Source organism: Siphateles boraxobius, unplaced genomic scaffold (assembly GCF_051911475.1).
Source record: "Siphateles boraxobius isolate OS27281-9 unplaced genomic scaffold, OSU_SipBor_1 53, whole genome shotgun sequence".
Taxonomy (NCBI): Eukaryota; Metazoa; Chordata; class Actinopteri; order Cypriniformes; family Leuciscidae; genus Siphateles; species Siphateles boraxobius.
Window position 1 is genome coordinate 10935172 of NW_027509175.1, and position 22258 is coordinate 10957429.

At 36.7% G+C, this 22258-nt stretch overlaps 2 protein-coding genes across 2 annotated transcripts in view; one reads left to right on the forward strand and one right to left on the reverse strand.

Annotated features, from left to right (window-relative positions):
• The window catches only part of stk16 (serine/threonine kinase 16), a 230927-nt gene that overhangs the window by 30529 nt on the left and 178140 nt on the right, over nt 1-22258 (reverse strand). The window lies entirely within an intron of this gene.
• Nucleotides 1519-21767, forward strand: ndfip2 (Nedd4 family interacting protein 2). The gene is made up of 8 exons (XM_077205384.1): nt 1519-1789; nt 11071-11233; nt 13794-13924; nt 15834-15921; nt 18016-18140; nt 18272-18338; nt 18771-18876; nt 20662-21767. The coding sequence occupies exons 1-7, from the start codon at nt 1754-1756 to the stop codon at nt 18872-18874; spliced, it is 714 nt and encodes a 237-aa protein (XP_077061499.1). The 5' UTR covers nt 1519-1753; the 3' UTR covers nt 18875-18876; nt 20662-21767.

The following is a 22258-nucleotide window of genomic DNA, read 5'->3' on the forward strand; positions in this document are numbered from 1 at the left end:
TTTTGTAAAGTAGCCCAAGTAAGTATTTGGCTGCTTTTGAAAAATATTTTGATAAATTAAATATTTATATTCATCTATGGCTCTTGTAATATTGTAATTGCCTTATATTATTATGTTCTGTTGTTCATTAGACCTTGCTTTTTTATATAAAACACATTTGAGATTTCAGATGATTTGAAACCAAAGTCAATAATCGCACTTCAAACGCAAACCAATTTAAAGAGCTTAAAGAGATTTACTATTATATTTTTTGTTTATTTTGTCTTAACGTTTTATTCAGCTTTTCCCAAATAAACCCCAAACATTTTTGTATTACACCTGATGTATCTCCGTCTTTCAAAAGATTTTTTGAAAGATTTAGTTTGAACTTTAAATTTAAAAAATAAAATAATTATATTGCATATACACTTAACAAAATGATAAACGGAACACTTTTGTTTTTGCCCACATTTTTCATAAGCTGAACTCAAAGATCTAAGAATTTTTCTATGTACACAAAAGGCATATTTCTCTCAAATATTATTCACAAATCTGTCTAAATCTGTGTTAATGAGCACTTCTCCTTTGCCGAGATAATCCATTCACCTCACAGGTGTGGAATATCAAGATGCTGATTAGACAGCATGATTATTGCACAGGTGTGCCTTAGGCTGGCCACAGTAAAAGGCCATATCTTGGCCATATCATCACGCACTCAAATGCGAGTGACACAACAGCCAATGTCGAGTTTCCCAGTTAATACATGAATTTAACAACATTATTTAAACTTTTTTTACAGTCTATGTGCGCTCACATGCATGAATGTTGATGTTGGGGTTGGGGGGAGGGAGCGTGTGAACTAGTTGATGCATGAAATCAGTATCCTGATAAAGAGGTTGACTGGCAAAAGGTTTATGTATTTTAAAAATACAAAAATACTCATCTTAAATGTATCTAAATACAAATTACATTACATTTTTTTCCCAAAGGGTTTAAAATACAAAATAGTATTTTGAAATAGTATTCCCTGCTTACAGTAGGCTACACAATCTTTGCATTATCTGTCCAGTAGATGGAGATGTGCATGCTTGATTTCAGAACTGCAATCCGGTATAGTTGTTGACACCACAGGATCACTGCACTGCTCTTTGACCTTTCAAATATAATTTCACAGATTAGAAATAAACACACAGAGAAATTGGTCAATGCAACGGTGTACTCAACATTATGAAATGAATTTAGAACAATGTTTACATAACTTTTCTAGGCAGGTCACCTTGAAGGACATGCACATTACAAGGGCAGATATTAAAGGGGAAAAAGGTATAAACATCTGCCAGTTTTTCCAAAAACACAGAGAGCAAGAATTACATAAAAATCATAGTAGCCATACCTTACAACAGAGTTCCAAAGTTTATTTTTCCTAAACTCCCTTCATTAACTGGTGAAATAATAGGCTTGTAATTATTTTACAAATATATGTGTTTATCTCTGTATATCAAAAATAAAAACAGTTTGACGTCCACAGTGCGACGTCACGGTTGCGTCATGGGCATCTCCTCCTACTCGCTTTGTTTCTTCACTGTAGGACTCGACTGCATCTCATGACCGTTCGCGTTAAATCATGTATATTGAGTAAATGGGGAGAAAAACTACGGTCTCCGTGTATGACTGATCCGTGCCATATGATCTCAAGTAAGATCGGGAACTGCCTTTAATTTGAATTAATCAAGGATTTACTGGTTTTATTCGCCGCTGGCTGGGCTGGTCGTATATGAAAATGGACCAGGCGGCGAGCCGCTACCAAGTGGTAAGTCTAAATCACGCATCGTTTTAAGACGATCAAATATGCCATGCTATATACAATAGACGGACATGTCCGAGCTGCTGATGATTACTGTCATTTTATCCGTGTACCTTTAATCATAGCCTACGTGACTTCCGCATAATCACATCTTCACCGCGACAAAGTGTCTAATCCAGTTCACACAGGACGGGTTTTTGCGTTCAAATCCGCAAAACGTTCTTCAACTGAATGGACGCGTTTGCAAAGTTGAACTACTTTAATAATCTCGTCCAAAATTAATGCAGGCTCAAGAACGCGTACTGTTTGAAGGGCTCCTAACACAGCTGGAGATATGATGGCTAGTAACCGTAGTTAGGCTACTATCAAAACCACAAATAGGCTATATTTCCATTGTTTCACTTTGCAATTTGTAATTAAAACATGGACATAAAAAGGAAAACATATTTTAAAAGGCATTTTGAAATGAGTCCATGGTTAGTCGCGTTATGCTGTTGTTTATGTTTAAGAATGTTCGGACATCGGTCTATATATTTAATCATACCTCTGCTTTCACTCACTGCCATTGTTCAAAGTCACATGACTTTTCCATTTATTCGGTAAATGAGTTTCAATCGTAGGTTAGGTGAATTTTTTTTTTTTTAAATGTTATATTTCAAAATTCCAAGAAGAGGCAGGTCTCTGCAGAAACATACTACTGGAGGAGTTACCAGATCAGTGAGCGAGGCCATAAACAGAGGGGCGTTTTCGACCGCGTTACCTGATTTGCATACGTCACAGTGAGGCTAAGGTTAGGGGTGGTATCGGGAGAAGGGCATCATTTTCATTGGATGATTTATAAACACTCACCCGTTTGAAAACACCCACAAATTTAGAAACGCCCACTTTTGGTCCACAGAGGACCCATACTCCAAAATTCGCATAAGAGTAGGTAGATTGAAACACAACTAGAGTCCAAACATAAGCCATTATTCAAACTTTTTCTCAACGAATTTCACCAATACCTTCAAACGCTTTCTGTTTCAGAGAAGGCCAAAGCAAGGAAAACATTGTCTTGTTGTGCTCTCTTCAAAATCCCCCTTTAAAGTTGTCGCATTTTCTTGTCCTAACATGCTCTAATTGATTGTATCACCTTTTTTTTCTTGTATTGTTATTATTATTATTGTACATTTTGTATTTTTGTATGTTTCTTTTTCCTTCTTTTCTTTTCTCCTCTTGTGTTTGTTCCGGTTCTTGTATTACATGCTATTAATAAAAAAGAAAAAAAGAAAGAAACACAACTAGAGTGTTTCAAGTTAGTTTGAGTTTTCACGTGCTGTCGACATAAGTGCATTTGGAATGTTCAAATAAAATTGTAGGCCCTACCTGTTGTATTGGGGTGCGCAAACACATGATACAGTATCACAGGCATGTTTGGATCATTCAAATGCATTTTGAAGCATCATTGGCACTTTTAATCATTCAAACACATTTTGAGGTGTTACAGGTGCATTCAAAATGTAATTTGAGTTGTCACAGGTTAACTTGCAACATTTAAAGCCGTTAAGCACATTTTTGTCATTATAGGCATGTTTTGGGGCCATCAAAGGCATGCTGAGCGATCGTTTGCACGTTTAAATTGTACACATTTTGTGGCGTCAGAGGCCCACTTTAAGACATTTCAGAACATAGTGAGACAACTTGTTTTGTCCCTCTAAATTTTTTTTAAAAGAATCTATGGCATCATAGGTGCGTTGGGAATGTTCAAGTACACATTGAGCCATAATTTTTTATGGGGCATTCATTCAAATGCATTTTGAAGCTCACAGACATGTTGAGCGCATTTGACATTCAATTTTGAAGCATCACGGCTGTGTTCCAACTGTTCCAATGTGAGTTGTCACAGGTGCACTCTGAACTTTTGGGGCTTTCAAACGCATTTTTAAACACCACAGGCATGTATGGGATGTTGGGTGCATTTTGACATTAGTTTTCATGCTTTGCATTCCAATGCAATTCCAATTCCAGTGTGTTCCAATGCATTTTGAAATTGTCACAGTTGTACTTGGAAGTTTTAAGGTGACATAAGTGCATTTGGATAATATATATAATTATAATAATTCAAGAAAAAAAAAGTCACTTTCAGGGAAATTGGTGCAAAATATTTTGACTGAAAATGGGCATTGCTGCAATTGGGGAAGCCACTCTTTTGGCTCTTCATACATCATATCTGATGGAACGCAATAAATGTTGTCATGTTATCTTGCGTTTGGAGGCGGATGCCTGGTGTTCGCGAACGCAATAATGTGAGACTGTTCTGGGAGGTCATTATACCCAACCATTTTGATGAATTTGGCTCATTCATCTCAGAATAACTAAACCAACATTTGAGATACTCTGCAATGAAATGAATCCATTGTTTAGTCCAGTTATGCTGTTATTTATGGTTAAGAATGTTTGGACTTAATCTATGCAATCATACAATTTGAGTTGTCACAGGTTAACTTGCAATTTAAAGCCACATAGGCATTTTTTTAGTTTATATAGGTATGTTTTGAGGGCCTTCAAATGCATGCTGAGGCATCGTAGGCACATTTAAATTGTTCTTACAAATTGAGGTGACACAGGCCCACTTGGAAAATTTAAATGACTCAGAATGTTAAAATGCACTTTGAGCCGTTAGATTATTCAAATGCACTTTAAGGCATCATAGTGGCATGTTTGAACTTTGAACGCATCATAGGTGTGTTTAGGGTGATCAACGTTTTACAGCATTTTAATCATGTTCATGTGTTGTCATAGGTGCGCTTGGGTGTGTTCAAAGGCATTTTGACACATCAAATGTGTGTTTGGGATATCTAAACGCATTTTGGAGCATTCCAATGCATTTTTGAGAGGTCATGGCGGTGTTTGGGATGTTGGAATGCATTTTGAGGGTGCAAATGTAATGTCCTTTTGGTTTACAGTTTACTTGGTTTTCAAAGAATTGCAACCTTCTACTGTATCATAAAGAGGACCAAGTGAATTATAATCACAAGTTTGTGTGTTTTCCACCCTGAACAATAGAGAACTGGCCTTTTAATCTGGATCCAGGGCCTTTTGTTTATTATGGAAATCTGGTGACTCACTGCTCAGTTGGAAAGGGTTATGTGAAGGTTCCCAGAAAATAATATATTTTATAAACCTACAATACAAACATTATGAAGATATGCACTGTACAAAAAAGTTACCTTGGTAATAATAACATGTTTTTTGGATTATAGTACTTTTTGTATCACAAAATACAAGGGCAGCTTCTAGTTAAACATGTACAGAGTTGTTGTGTACTGACCACACAGATTGTAGACTTTGGATTTGATAATTGAGAGTAAATATCTGGTTTTTGGTATACGCTTATTTAACAGGGACTAAGGCTAAAATATTGTAGGCTTCACTTAATGTTATTTTATGCTTCATCAAAAACCCTGTTATTTTCTGTTCTCAAAGTCTTGGTATATAACAAGGAGAGCTTTCTGATATATTTTCAGAGAAGGGCACAGCAAATGAAGCTCAATTCCTGGAGTGTTGAGTAATTCATCCAGCAGGCCTCTGTATGTTTTTAAAGACTTTTCATTATTTCTAGGAAGGGCGAAAAAAGCACACAAACTTTTTTTGATCTTGCTCCATGTTAGAATGTTGCTATAGCAACCAAATGTATAATAGCGCTTCTTAGATGTGTCAACAAATAGGCGTTGCTGGTCTTTCCATTTAACATTGATATTTAGGTGGTTGTGGTTGTACCACACAAACCATTCTCAGAAGTCGCTTCCTGCTGTGTTTCATAGCTCAGCCTTTGCTGCATTAATTCTTTTTAGTTCTTATCCATTTTATTATACTTGTACCATGATATTACTTTCTCCCACTTTATCTTTGAACTCGTCTTTAGTCAGACTCAGCACACTGCAGCATTGCAATTATGCAACTGTGCAATTTTTAATTAGGCTTAATTTTTGTTTAGCTTAACAGTTTAGCAAAAAGCCAGTTTTGATTTTTTTTGCATTTTTGCTGCACCTCTCTTCCCAGTCTGTTAGGAACACTCTTTTTAGTTCCTGTCTCTATGAAGCCCCTCTTTCCGAAAGGTTCAATGCGCTCTGATTGGTCGGCTGGATCAGTGTGTTATGATTGGTCAACCGCTTCATGTGTGTGTCAGAAATGTTCACCCCCTTATCATAACCTCACGTTTCTACACACTACCAAAACAACTCAACCAAGCATCACCCCTGTTTTGCATGCCTTGGGTGAGAATTCTTTAAAGAGGAATATTGTGATATTATATTTTCAGGAGTTCAAAAACAGTGAGACTGATATAGAGAATAACTCCCTTTAGAGGGACTTTGTGTTTGTAACTTTGCAGACTTTTTTCATGCTCAAACAGCAACATTACACACTAAAGAAAGATGAACATGTAAAAAAAAAAACTTACGTCATCTTTAATTTATTGCCATTTATTGCACAAGGATATGCCCTTTAGTTTTTTGTTTATTACTTGCTTCTTTATTCCATGTAAAGAAAAGTGACATATTTAATCAGTTGGTCCAGATATTTCAGCCGAGGAACTCAAATCACACCAAATCAACGCTTTTTAGAGTTTTAGCTTCAGAGTTTTAAACTATAGAGTCTTAGTCATAACACAGATAAGATGTACTATTTATCTCCAGTCTGATAGTTCTTTACAGCCCATTGCAAACCACTTGAGATGCTTTCTTTGTCCCTGGCCAGTTGTTGTGTTTATGTAATGGCAGTTCAGTTTGTGTGAGGAAGCCTGATTCCCCATTGGTCCGCTCTGTCCTTGATGTGGCTTCATGGTGTGGTCAGTACCGCCTCTCCCTATACACAGAGTACACGTGATCGCAAATTTTAAAATCGAAAACAATCGTGCATTCAAAAGCGATTTCAATACCCTGCATATGGATGGCGGCTCTCTGAAAATGTGTACAATTTAATAGTTTAGCCACATTGAGATCCCAATATCTCTGGGATTGAACCATATAGGGCCTTAAAAACAAGGTACCAAAAGAAAAGATTGTTAAGAACCAGAATCTAAAAACACCATTGGTATATTATGCAACAAGGATTGATAAAGAGAACATACTTTACTAAAGAGACCTACCAATCTGTGAGTAAAAATAAAATAATGATGCTGCCATCTTTCTAAAGTCATTTTCGCTCTGTAATTTGGTTTTAAATTTTATGTGAAACTAATTTTGACCCTATTTCTACAAAATAGTGGATTACTCCGTAAATATTTACCCATGGCATTTCACATTTTGGCTTTCATTTACTATTCATCTTTGTCAAAATTAAACAGTTGAGTTGACACGGAGTTACCCTATTGTGTCAACTGTACTAAGTCAAGTCAAGCCACCTTCATTTATATAGTGCTTTTAACAATATAGATTGTTTCAAAGCAGCTTTACCGTGATAATAGGAAATTAAAGTTACAGATATTGTTTTGGCTTTACAGCAGCTCTAGAATAAAGTTATTGTCCAGCTAAAGTTAGTTTTGATCTATTCACTTCCGTCGCAACGATCATTAGTTATTAACTTAGATGCTGCTTACATGACACCGTTCTAACAGAAAATCCTTAATGCGATCCGGCCACTCATTTGCATAACAACAGTGCCTGGTGGCTCGAGAACGGAAACCTTGAAATAGGTTCCAAGGTACAAGCCTTGAAAAAATGAAAAAGACTTGGAAGAGGATTGTCAATGTAAGTCACTGAATAACTGCCACGTATGCTTAACAGACTCATTTCACCAGGTCGAATCCCCTCATATCTGTTTGGACGGTTACTTCTTAACGACACTTCAAACAGGTGCTGTTGAAGGAACAGCCTTGTGCCTCAGTCTCGTGGTTTGCATTACGGTCGCTCTCCTGTTACTGTGTGAATCTCGCTGTTTGCTAACTTTGTTGGCAGACAACTGTGCATCCTTCTGCACTCTGATGTGCCAAATACGTCCCCTGCAATCTTGAACTGTCAAATTACCATTAGTTCTCAATGCCTGGAAGACATTTTCAGGTTACTTCATGCATATTAAGAAGTAAGGCTCCTTTTGGACACTAAATGTTCCATTTGTTTCAACACCTTTTTTCTTGACTTTAAGCTATACAGATTGTTTTGTTGATTGTAGGGTGAGGGCAGTAAGGTTATGCCTCCCTAGAGTCCAAGTTGTTGATGTGTTCCTTGCAGTGTTAGATGATATCCTAGTACATCATGGTGTCAATTCAGCTAACGCAAGACTAAAGATTTTGGAATATTTGTCTTAAAGTCGCAATAGTCTTTTCTTCTCTATTGTGACTTTATATTTGAGTGAAAAGGCTTCTTGGATGGTTGTGGTTTGCTATTGGTCAAGCTCATGTGAGTGATGGGTTGTCCCACCCTCATGCTAGTAAACAGGTCATTTTTTTCAAAGAGAGACACATGAATAAAAAAAAAAAATTTAGTTGAACTTTATTGTTCATTCTGTTTGTCACAGAGTGAAAATTTGTCTAACACTGGTGACATGGATACATTCACATGAATGCTTAAAAACACATCACACATTAACAACACAAACACAGAATTAACAAAATTATACAATTAAACACTGTTCCCATCATTCAAAAAACAAAAACAAAAAATGCTTTAATGCCAGCCAATCTTTTGTATCACTTTAGAAAATTGTACGATTTAAGATAATCATTGCCATTGGGACAAACAATTTTTTTATACACATTTCTTCTGGCCAAAGGAATTTTGTAATAATGATGTACAGTACACTGATAAACACTGCAAAGTTCCATTAAACAATTAGAATTGTCAATTTTGATGTCATGGTGTGAGGTAGGGCTGCACGATCAATCACAATTTCCATGTAATCGCTCCTAAATCGAGATGGCTTATTACGATTTTGAAATCGCAAAGGCTGCGATTATTTTGTATGCGCAGCTTGTCATTGATGTACGGCTCTGTAAACGCTGCTCCATCTGAAAGCACTGTGAATTTGAATCACTTATAACGTGAATTTGAAAAAACAAAAACATGAAAAGCATTTAATAACCTCTTACATGAATCAAAGGTAAAAAAAAAACGGTTTAATTTTCTCATAATATACATTTGCACATCACCACATTTTCAATGATTCTCAAACGAATCGTCAGATGAGTCAATCTCTCTAAATCCCTCCTTTCCGCGAGCTACTCTGCTCTGATTGACCAGACAGCTCAGTCTGTTGTGATTGGATTGAACGCGCGCGTCGAAAACAAAAACGCCCATTGCCATAACAATGTCAGCTCTGCGTGTCCTGAGGCTTCCTACACCATAAACTAAACACAGTAATGAACAATGACGTCGATTTTACCATATCAATGCCAGCGCGATGATACTCTTGGAACTAGTTATTCAACCCGAACCTCCATCGCAAGGACGACTCGAGCTGGACGTTACATTAGCCGAGCTCTGGCGTGAATGACTGATGTAGCATAAACGTTGGTAAAACAAATCTTACCTCCAGCTTAATCTTTCAGTTTTAGGTAATAGTGTCCCACAACGGATTAGCAGAAGTATTTCAGTAAGACAGTAATAACGCGAGTTAACCAGTTAGCAGGAGACCTACTCAATATAAAACTCAAAACAAAGTATTTTGAACACCGTCTGTCAAGTGCAAGCGGTTTGCGAATCCTGCATTGAACTCCGAGATTTGAGAAGCAGTCATCCGTAAAATAAAGGGAACGTAGCAAAAGTTTAGGATTATAATGCTGTGATATCGTGGTAAAGATGAATTTTAACCACTGATTTTTCACATGGTCGTCCTTGGGCAGAGAAAAAAACTGTCTTTACCTTCACATTGTAGAGCACAGCATCTTCTTGACATGATGATATCCAGTATCTACAGGAATCAGCTGCAGTGTTTGAGGGGGTTTCAAATTTCCCTGGTTTCTGCGCGCGCAATAAGTGGGCGGGCGATATGCTAACGTTTCATCTTGACGTCACAACGAAACGGCTTATGTTATGACTCGTTTGAAAAACGATTCATTTCATTGACTCAGAGTCGACTCTTACTTTTGAAAGACAATAACTTTATATACGGTGCACTTTCAGATTTAAAACTTTGCAGGATGTTTTCATTCACCTAGAGCTACGCTACACACTACATGAAAGGTCATTTAATAACATGCTTTTACTTCAAACTCAATTCATAACGACAGTTGAGCATCCTTCTGTGAGATGATGTGGCTTCTTACACAGAATAAGGCAGTTGTGTGTTTAATGGTCATGTTTAATCAATCAAAGCATTTCAATCTCCTGTTTATTCCAAGGGGGTAATCCATCAGCCGGAAACTGAAGCTTCACGGGGGCCGCCATTGTAGCAGAACTTCACCTGCTGTTAGCATTACATTGACTCCCATTCATTTTGGCGTCACTTTGACAGCGAATAACTTTACATCTGAGGTGTCCAAAGACTTCATTTGTCCATTTTTTATTTCTAAAGAAACACAAAAAAACGTATAAAAGGCTCCATTACTTTGTATCTTACGTTATGGCCCCGTAGAAGCAGTTTTTGTAAAAATAAGCTAACGATTGCGTCATAACCACGCGACTATCTGTCGCACTTTAGAGAAATTGCCATATAGACAAGAGGAGAAGCTTGCATGCAATCTTTTACTGTCTATGAGGCAAGCGGGGGGACATAGAGGCATAAAGTCAAGGGAGACGCCCATAGATAGAGAGTCCATAAAACCAACAGGACAAAATAATTCAACAACGTGTTTGAGGAATTAGGTGATGCAGATTTGTCTTGGCACAGCTACTAGAAGATTTATAGCCGTCAGACTGTCGTCAAGCTCAGTTTGAGCCTGCGCAGTACGCTCAGCCATCAGGAAGGAAGTGCAATAATCGGGCTTCAGTTTTCTCCGTTGAAATCAATGGGGTCGCTGTGTCCATTTCTTTTACTGTCTATAGTTTATTCAGCTACAGCGATAGGGATTTCCTGGAATGAAGGGCGTTATCTACTTCTGTGGTGGGGCATATTTGGCATGTCTGCACGAGAGCGCCCTCTGGTGTTCAGATGGAGCAACATTTACTACCGATCAGCGCATAAAATAATCGCAGCCTTTGCCAAATCGCGTGCGATTAATTGTGCAGCCCTAGTGTGAGGGCGGGACAACCTGTCACTCACATGAGCTCGACCAATAGCAAACCATCCAACCTATTCCAATCAATACATTTTGAACTTAACACTTAAGTAACGTTTCTTCAGTCTGAACATTTGTTTCTGTCCTTCCCCAGTTGCAGAATGAGGACGACTCCTCTGAAGGAGCTGCCGGTGGCGAGCCGTCCACATCATCCCAGGCCGCTGCCGCTGAGTTAGGCATCAGCAACGCCGCGGTGGATACAGATGCTCCGCCCCCTCCGTATGCTAGTGTGGTGCTCGGAGCAACCGCTGCACCAGGTACAGACACATTATTATTTCCAGAGCGAGGAAGTGAAGCAGGAATCTAGACAAGATTTATAGTGTATGCATGATGACAATAGAATAGAAACGTTTCAATATGCATTATTGAAATGAGACACAAATTTCCATTGTTATGACACAATTTGGATTCTGGGCAGCTTTGCAGTGAGAACATTGAAATAGAAGACCAATCACAGTTCAGTATGCTAATATTACAGTGTCATCGTTGTTGGTTACAGTTTAGACACATTTTGACATACACTACTGATCAAAAAAATTTGGGGTCAGTAAGATTAATTAATACTTTTTTGGATGCGTTAAATGGATCAAGACATTTATAATGTTTCAAAAGATTTCTATTTTAAACTAGTGATCGACCGATGTATCGGTTTGGCGATATTTTTCCCAATATTTAAGCATTTTCCCATAATCGGGTATCGGTTTTGTAATATCGGATTCGCCGATAAACGGCGCCATCTTGTGGCCGTTTTGAGAATTCCGCCATTGCAGCTCGCGTCTGAGGAGATCAGTCAACAACAACTCTGTGCACAGGTAAAATATATGTTCGACTTGCTTTGCTTTAATTATTCAACTTTATTTAACATAACAGACATGCAGAAATGAGATTTGAGACATAAATGCCTGATATAGTTTATTTATGCAGCTTGGTTCTAACAAATTGAGACGAACTCATGGAGTCACGTAGCGTAATCCGTCATGTCATGCCCCAATAAAGACGTAACTTTACATGAATTAAATAAAACAGACATGAATGAGTGCATGTTGAAAATAAAAGCGCTGAATTTAATTCTCAATCTGTTGTATTTGCTCACCATTAGTCTCGAAAAAAAAGTTCGTTCATATTGCTGAGCACTCACTGGGTTGATGATCAGGAATGCTCGAGCACGGCCACTGAATGAAACTTTTGACAAGATTATCTTGTTTAAACACCCTAGATTATATTATCATTTACTAAATAGCAATTATTTCGCTAATAAACATCTAAATATACCGCTTTGTGGAAATTAATTATTTTTTATTTGCACGCTCGTTCGCGGTTGAGTTATAAGTTATAGTTCTGTGTAAATGCAAAGATAAACGGCATTTTGTCAGAAAGGATTTCATGATATAGACTGACAAAACTATTATTAATAATTAATAACATACTATTTGGAAAATGCAATTATGTATATGCTGTTTTGTTTGTTACTTTCCTGACAAGGTTGTATTCCAGCTAATATTATTCATTGAATTAATATTACCCAGTGAATTATTCCTCACTCTTAGTTTAAAACCTATTTAATGGCACATAAACCTTCTAAAACTTTAAGGTGATATGACTCCCGTCAATTATTTTCTCCATATGAAAACATTAGACTTTTAACATTTATTTTTCCTATTGTTAACATTGTTGCTGCTGATGCTTATAAATTATATGTATAATTTAGATATAAATTATATAATGTAATAATATAAATGTTTTTATTGTAATTTGATTTATTTACCATTTATGAAAACAAATGAAGCAGGCTTACAGGGCAGAATGCTGAAAGACTCTGTTTTCTACACTACAACTAGTTCTGCTTAACTGGGAGTATAAAGTTACACTATAAAATAGCTATGCAAAAATAAAATTCGGGTAATTTAGATTCCTAAAGTTTTTTTTGTTTTGTATGCAAGGAGGGAGTGATTGTTATAAATAAAATGGTTTGTTCAGTTAATTTGTGTTGTAATAATTGTGTCAAAAACAGAAGTATAACAGTAAATAAACATCGGTTCTGCATATCGGTTATCGGGCGCATAAACATGCAAATAATTGGTATCGGTTATAAAAAATCAAAATCGGTCGATCACTATTTTAAACTAATGCTGTTCTCTTGAACTTTCTATTGATCAAAGAATTCTGAAAATAATAAATCTAGGTGTAGTCTAAATCTAAATGTATCTAAGTTTACACAAAACTCAGTGTATTAGAATAATTTCTGAAGTATCACGTGACACTGAAAAACTAAACTAACTCAACTTCGCATCACAGGAATAAATTACATTTAAATTAAAAAAATTATTTTAAGTTGTAATATTTCACAGGATTGCTGTTTTTACTGTATTTTTGATCAAATAAATGCAGCCTTGGTGAGATTAAGACACTTTTTTCCAAAAACATTTAAAAAAATCTTACCCCTCCCAGTGGGAGATTTTTGACTTTACCACGCTGTGCGGTTGCTAAGGTTTCCTTGATAGTTGCTAGGTGACTAGTTATTTTCCTAAGTATAAAGAGCCTCCAGGTTTTGAGGATATTCTGATGCAATTCTCAGCATAAGTCTCAGTTGTTTTGCCTGTTTTATCATTCACAAGGAGAAATTTCTAAGTCTGATCACTGCAGAGCTCATGATGCATCTCTGTGTGTTAAGGGTTTCTAAGTATGAGCAATAGTAATAGTGTTTTTTGACTAAGAAATATCAAAACAGCGCTCCCTTGAAATACTGCTCCCTCGGAATACTCATAGCTAGAAATGTGACGTATGACCTGACCTGTGTTATTTTTTCTTGTTTTCCAGAGAGCACATATCCAGGGGAATTTCCCGTTCCTCCGCCATACAGCGTTGCCACGTCTCTGCCCACTTACGATGAGGCAGAGAAGGCTAAAGCAGCAGCCATGGCCGCCTCGGCGGTGGAGGTCATTCCACGAGTGAGTATCTCATCCCTCGCGCCCACATGTTCTGCAGAAAGAAACTCCCAAGTCCTCGATTCGCACTACTTTCCACTGCGTCTTCGGTAAAGTCCGAAACAGTCCCTCAAAGGAAGGATGAATGCTGTTGTAATGCTGGTATGATTTGATGATGACTAAAATGAAATGGGGCATCTCTTGATTTTATTTTAAAATGGTGTCTGATTTGCTTTTAGCAGTAACATAAGGAGAACCTTTTTTTTGAGGATGTGGTGTGCCATATAAACCATGACCTAAATAGAGAATCGCTCAGATACTCTGCTTTCTCTGAGCTCAGATCAAGAAGTGTTATGTAATGTGGCCCCATAAACTATTATTTGGGCAGTCTTAAGAATGTCGTAATGTCATTGCATTAGATAGCTGAATGTCAAACCAACCGACATCTGCAAATAAATTATGCTTTTCCCAGAACCAACTTCCTTCCTTTTTTTTCACTTTTTTTTTTCTCTGCGACCTCCACACAGCGTTTATTTAAATGAAGTCATAATTTACTACTTACTACATAAAATAATAAAACAGTAATTCAGCACTAAACATTTAAAATGTATACATGCACTACCATTCAAAAGTTTGGAGATCTTTTTTGAGAGAAAGTAATACTTTTTATTTGGCAAAGATGCATCAAATTGATCAAAATTGACAGTATAAAGACATATGTAATGTTATGATTTTAAAAAAATCCTTCTAATACGGGGCATAAGGAACATTTATTATTATTTTAGGGCATGAGAGAGAAAGCAAGCACCCAAGTGCTCTAGCACTGTTATGAAATCATTAGAGAAACAAAGAATGAATTAGAGCATTATTCAAGACTTTAGCTTGTTACACAACCGCTACAGTTTCGAGCTGCGGTAGCAATGTGGAGCTGGGCTGGCCGCTACCAGAGGCGTAGGCTGGATCATAAAGGAGTAGTTCACACAAAAATGAACATTTTGCCATTTACTCCTCCTCATTTCATTCCAAACCCCATGGAACACAAATAGAAACGTTGTGAAGAATGTTGATGCTGTACAAGTGTAATTCATACAATAAAAGTCCAGTTTCAAAAAAGTATCATAAAAACACCAGGTCGTCCTGCAGTCAGATATGTCTTTAGAGCTGTATTTCGAAGCAATGCAACGGATTTTTTTTTTTTTTGATGCCTGACTTATTTTGATGTCAGCCTCAAATGATGTCATCGATGTTGAACCTGCTGCAACGCGTCTAAAGGCACCATAAGTGTGGCACCATTCATGATGTTTATGGTGCAGAGACATAGACAGCACAGACATAATACAAAACAACAACCTCTTTTTGTGGTCTGTTGGGTTTGGAACAACATGAAGTTGAGTAAAAGGCAGATCTTTTATTTTCTGGTGAACTTTTCTTTAAAGGCAAAACCAAAAAGGAATTCCCCGAAAATCTGCCATTGAACTAAATGCTTAACCTTAAAGTTGCATTGAAGGGCCTGTCCCTGCTGCTAGTGCACTTGAAGGGGTTTTGGATGAAAGTGTTTGTTGAAAGGAAAGTAATCAAGCTTTGAAAAGGAACGGAATTAGGAGTTACATCACCATGTTGTTGTCTTTATTTTTTATTAAAGTGACTTTTTGGAGAAAATTGCAATATATCAAGGTTTTCATGCATTAAGACAGAAGTTATTTAGTCCTTCGTGAGTATTTTCCACATTCTCCTTACTTAAACACTGTACTTGCTTTTATATGTGATGTGATTGGCTAACATCTACATATCATTTTTTGTTTGTCAAGGTTGGTCCAGTTATGTAAACATTGTTGTCACATTACAACCATGGTGATTTCTGAACCACTTTTGCCTTGTAACATGCTTCTAAAACACTCGTGATTGTTTCTCTTTATCCGTCTACTTAAAAAAGGATGATGATTTTCCGGTTCGGGATGACTTCAGTGACGCTGATCAGCTGAGGGTGGGAAATGATGGAATCTTTATGCTGGCCTTCTTTAGTAAGTCAAGTCACGCAGACTGTTTACGGTACACACACGACACGTTCATGTTTGGAATAGCATTAATCATTCTAAATTTCATTCATGCAGAAAAAACGTATTTATTTGCAACATGAGGACTGGACTGAATCAAACATGCAATTTAGTAGGTTTTGTCAACCTTTTAGCATATGGCAGGTTAAAGCATTTATCATTTTATAAAGAATACTGTTTCACATACTTTTTTTGTTGTTAAAAATATGCAGATATTATATATTAGATAAGCATAATTAAGAACACAGTGGCTGCATCCAAACGTACCTACTCTATATTAGGTGAAATACAGTATGTGACATAAAAAGCCGAATTCACAGTACTCATAAAAGAGTAGGTAAAAAGTACACGGATGACATACTACTTCCGGTGAGATTCTGAAGTGTGGATAGGATGGACACTTTACTTTCCCATGAGGCCACGGGAGAGGATTTGTGAATGACAGTGAAGTGATGTAACTGATGCTGGGAGGTCACTTGACAGTGACAACATGGTGGATTTAGTACATCCAGATTACATTTATACTATATAGAACATACTCTGTTGGAGCTCGCAAAGTAATAACTTCAAAACAATAACCTCTTTAGGAGAGTAAGTGATTTCAGACTCTGTGTGTTTGCGTGTTGACCTCCTCATTAGTGCTCTCTGTGCGCCATCTGGTGGTGTTGTGTTGTATTACACGTCACGTTATTCCATACTCAGGAAAGCATGATCAGCAGTGCAGTCATCACAGTCCAGTCATGTTTAATGAATGATTAATCACTCTTTCATTAGTAGTAATGAATGATTAGTCACTCTTTTCATCGATCCCAGTTGCGAAATTAAAGTGCATTAGCAGCAATACATGAAGACAGTAAAGTACTCACAGTATCATACTATACTCATATAATAAATAAACAAATTGCCATCATATTGTTTGAAGTTTTAGGACAAAATAGAGTAAAATATAAATAAAAACCAGTCAAACAATAGAAGCAGTACTGAATATTGAACTGATGCTAATACTTGAACTGCATTAAGTACAGCTTAATGATGGGTGTAGTGACCTAATTCCTAGATTGAATGGTTAATGAAACCTCGGCACAGGATAGATGAATTGTTAAGTCTCACAGAAAGCATAAATGACCTCTGTAGCGTTCTCTGTTGCACCGTGGCTGGATCAATCGGTTGCTGAATGTACTTCTCATTCCAGCAAGCATGTCATGGAGAGGGTGTGAGGGTGTTGTTTGTGATGGTCAACAGCTTGGACATTATTCTCCTCTCTGTAACAACCTTAAACATGTCCAGATCCACTCCAATGACAAAGCCCGCCGCCTTAATAAGCTTATTCAGCCTTTTGCTATCTCCAGCTGTAATCCCAGTGTCCCAGGGCACTGGCGACGACAGACTGATAGAACATGTGAAGCATCTTGCTACACACATTGAAGGACCTGAGTCTTCTCAAGAATAGAGTCTGCTCTGGCGCTCTTTTATAGATCGTTCCAGTGTTTTTGTCCAGTCAAGTCTGTCATCTATGTGGATCCCCAAATACCGATAGGAGTCCCCTATCTCAACATCTCAACCGTGAATAGAAATAGGTGAGGGATGGTCTTTTTCCCTACTAAAATCAATTACCAATTATTTTGTTTTAGTTACATTTATTTGTAGATTGTTCACTCCACACCACTTCACAAAATTGTTGACCAGAGCTCTATATTCTGTCTCTTGCCCGCCCTCAATGCAACCAAACCACAGCTGAATCATCTGAATACTTCTGGAGGCGGCATGACTTCGAGTAGTAATTGAAGTCTGAGGTATAGAGGGTGAATAGAAACAGAGACAAAACCGAGATTACAGAGGAGTCCACATGCATAGCAATGCATCTTTGCAATATATCTAATGTAAGCAGTTTTCAAGATGTAATTGTCAGCACATCAAAACAGAATAATCACTGTATTTGTGCACAATGGTTTTTTCAAATGTTTTATATATATATATATATATATATATATATATATATATAATATATATATATATTTATTCTTCATTAATGCAACACTATCTCTCTGTTTCTGTATCTAGTGGCTTTTCTATTCAACTGGATTGGGTTTTGCTTGTCTTTCTGTTTGACCAACACCATTGCTGGCCGATATGGTGCCATCTGCGGCTTTGGACTCTCTCTTATCAAATGGATCCTCATTGTGAGAGTGAGTCTCTTAATTATTCTTAATTAGTTTAGTGGAAAACTTGAAGTGAGAATGACTGTGAATCAAAGATGTCGTATTATAAGTGTGAATTCAATCGGCGTGAAACTCAATGGTATTATTCCTCTTTTCAGTTTTCAGATTACTTTACCGGATACTTCAATGGGCAGTACTGGCTCTGGTGGATTTTCCTCGTTCTTGGTAAGGCCTTAAACAGTGACTATTTTAACAGTGATATAGAAGTCCTGAGGAGTTTTGTTTAGATTCATTCACCAGCCATGTTTTCTGTGGTACTCTAGGGCCATCTGCTGGTTCATTAACTACAAGACAACATTGCTATAAATTCAAAGTGGAACTCAAAATACATTGTTTTTTAGTTTTAAATGCATTATGACTTCAATGCATGTTGTTTGTCGGAGTAAATAATATTAACAAACAATAATCTTGCATTAGTGAACTTGCTGCTGTGATTAGGCTTTAATGGATTCCTGTGTTGTGTTAATGAATATGCTTGCAGTGCCCTCTTATATTCTTTTTGTGGATATGTAAATGGTGGTGTTTGCTAAGACCAGATAGGCATGCTATTTCGAACATGTAGTTATTGACCTATGACCTGTCTTGCATCCACTCCAGGAATCCTGCTGTTCTTCAGAGGGTTCGTGAACTACCTGAAAGTGCGTAACATGTCAGAAAGCATGGTGTCTTCACTCCGAACCCGCTTCTTCCTCTTATACTAGAGGTGAGGATGTCATTAAACGAACACACGCACACGTTGGGTTTCCATGTTTTCTGGGGACTTTCCACAGAAATAATGATTTTTATACTGTACAAACTGTATAGCCTATCCCCTTACACTAACCCGACCCCTAAACCTACCCATCATTGAAAACTTTCTGCAGTTTTACTTTTTATAAAAATTGGAACATTACTTGGTTTGATTTTAAGCCATTTTCCTCATGGAAACCAACATATTTTTCCCACAAGGACAAATAACAGAATATTGGATAAGAAATGACAGTGTAATTGATTAGGTTTTATTATATTCATTATAATCAATTAAAGGAAAAATAACTACTTTTTAAAAAGTTTCTCAAACTCTTTTTAACTCTTATAAATTACTTGCAGATTCTATCATACTTCAATGCAAGAGTTGATTTGAAATCAATCTAAATATTCGTTTAGTTGTAGTGTAAAGGGATGAACCATCTTGCAATCCTGTGTTTCTACTATTACAGTAGTATCTGATTTAAAAAAAATAAAATAATGTGGTTAAATATTTGGCTGATGTTACTCAAGACTTTAATTCGACACTTGAAACTGATGATGACTGCATTTTTTTTTTTTTTTGTGGTGAGCCTAATTACTGTGGCTGTCATGTTATTTGTTGAATGTTGCCTTGAGAAGGAACACTTCCCATTTGGTCAGGTATTGCATAATATGCATAATAACCAAGCATGGAAATAGCAGCCAAAATGTGTATTTAAAACATTCTGGTACATTGCATCTGAATAGAACTGGACGATATAGACAAAACAAATGATCATTTGGTGTTTGAGAAATCTCACATACATCTGTGTGTGTATGTATATGTACTTGGTCTCAACTAACTTTATAAAAATAAAAACAATATATATTTCCCTTCTTATTTAGTCTGTCTTTGTGAAATGTGCCTTTACTGAGGCTGATTTATGCATTAACAAATTGGCTTGGCTTGATTTGAATTTGACACAACACAAGAACTGATTATGTGTAACAAGTGACAGGCCTAAAATTACACTTGTAGTGTAATTATTGCTGAAGTTATATTTCTCATAAGTCTAAAAAAATATTTGTTTGATAATTTTTATAATAATTAACTAGCTTGACGTATACAGTCAAAACTACAATTTATGTAAAATTTGATACAATTATTATGATAAATTATGATTGTAAATTATGATATGTATTTTCCATAAATGTTGCAGATTTACGAAATGTTTCATTTTGTTCAACGGGGCAAAATTGTTCAGGAGTTGCATGCAAATGTGGATTGCAGATAAATGTTTTTAATTATTTAAAATGAGTAAATAGTTACAAATATTTCAAAAATAATTGAATAGAAATTCAACAGGTTATGTAATAATGCAATGGCTGCATGGTTTTAAGTCGAGAATGTGAAATTGCCAATATTACGAGAGGATACATTTGTTTAAAAATAGTTACTTTTCATGCTAGATAAAGTAGTTGATCTAATATGTCTCACAGCAAAATAACATGATTTGTATCTTTTTATAGAAGTGTAAATACACTTCTTGCCCTATAGTGGAAGTGCCTTTCATTAACACAATTTCCTGGCTTGAATTTGTGCCAAAACAACACAAGATCTGATTATGCCTTTGTTAACTTGGACATGCAAGCCGGATGTAATTTGCTTCATTGATAATGGCTCTCATAACCTTGCTTATATGCAGTTTGCACAATGAAGGCCATCATGGCAAACCTCCAAAAAACAAGCTTCACTCTCATTCACTCTGTCTCTTTCAAGGTCGCCTCACCAAAACATTCCTCCCTAATGTGAAATTCCTTGATGATTTGCAACCCGTCAAATGAACTGGACTGGATCCCACTGAGGGGAAGAGGAAGAAGAGAAAAAATAAAGCGAGTATCTCTGCCAAACGCTCTGAACTGAACTCGGTAAAAATGGAAGGTTTTTCTGAACTTTGAATGAGTGCAAATCGACTCTTAATATTCAGTTTCACATCATTACTTCCCAGTTGGCCTCAGCCCATAAACTTCTGGTTTATTACTAGATTACTTCGAGAAGACAGAAAAAAAAAAAGTCCTTTAATGGTTAATATTCCCACACATTGCATGCAGAGTGTTGGATTTGTGTGGGTCGAACAAACTGCAAAAGATCCCTAGAAATATGCAGCCAAGACATCATATGCAATGTCTTTACCAAAATGGGTTAGCAGTATTAGATGATGATGGAACTAGACTAGTTTAATTCTCTTTACTTTGTTGCATCCAAGGCCTTGGCAAATTGAATTGCATTGCAGTATTAATATATACCAAGTTTAGATTGAATTTGCTAATAATAGCTTAATGGTCAAGCTGGTAATGTAAAGTACAACTGCACCGTTTCTCTTCTTCTTAAGTTTTGTCTCGCTTAACTTTATAGTAAATGATTAAGTAACTTCATTGATGTGTTTCAGACTGGAAATGGAATTTGTACTTATCCTAACATATATATTTGCCTTTTGCACCTTCATTTTCCCTCTCCACTTTTTTATTGTTATAGTTTGTTCTAAGTTGTGACTTTGCTCGAGCTGCGACCTGCCTAGATGACTTTAGTTACTTGAATGCCTGAATGCTACTGTCATTTGTTTCTATTAATCACAAGCCTCTTCAGCAATATCGGATATTAAAAGAAATGCATGGTTAACTCGGTTACAAAAGACTAATCCAGTAAACAAAAACCGGAGTAAAAAAAAAAAAATCTCTACTTACATTTATTAAATGTATGTAAAACAACCAAACTATTTTTTTTGGAATAATGATTTTGGATATTCTCTGATTGGCAGAGATGATTGTGTGCTATGTTTATTCTCTTGTCTTGCATAATGCCAATAAAATTCAAAATCCCGGGTACATGTATTTGGGCCTGTTGTTTAAAGTCAACATGAAATCTTAGGCCACATTTACACTGAAGGTCCTGCAAATTTTGATTTGTTAACTATATCCGATTTTTTTTGATGACCAGCTTACATCTTCTCTTAAAAGTGACCCATATCCAATATCTGCATTTACACTGTGGTGAAACAACCCAAGGTGAACGTACTGACCCGGAGAAGCTTAAAACGGCACAATTTGCATTAGATGCGGATGAAATGATAATAAAAACTTTTGCTTTCTGCACCAAATTTAAAGGTCAGCAAAACATTGGGTGGAGCCTTCATCCTCCGTTGCGCCATTGAGTCATGTGATCGTGGTTGGTGTCCACCTGAATTGACGTCATTCACCACTGCCGCTTTTTCAATGAGGTATGACTCGCATTGACGGGTATATCCGATCTGTCCGCTTACATGGCAGACGCTAATGCCTATCCTAATGATAATGCGTATCCGATTCATATCAGATTA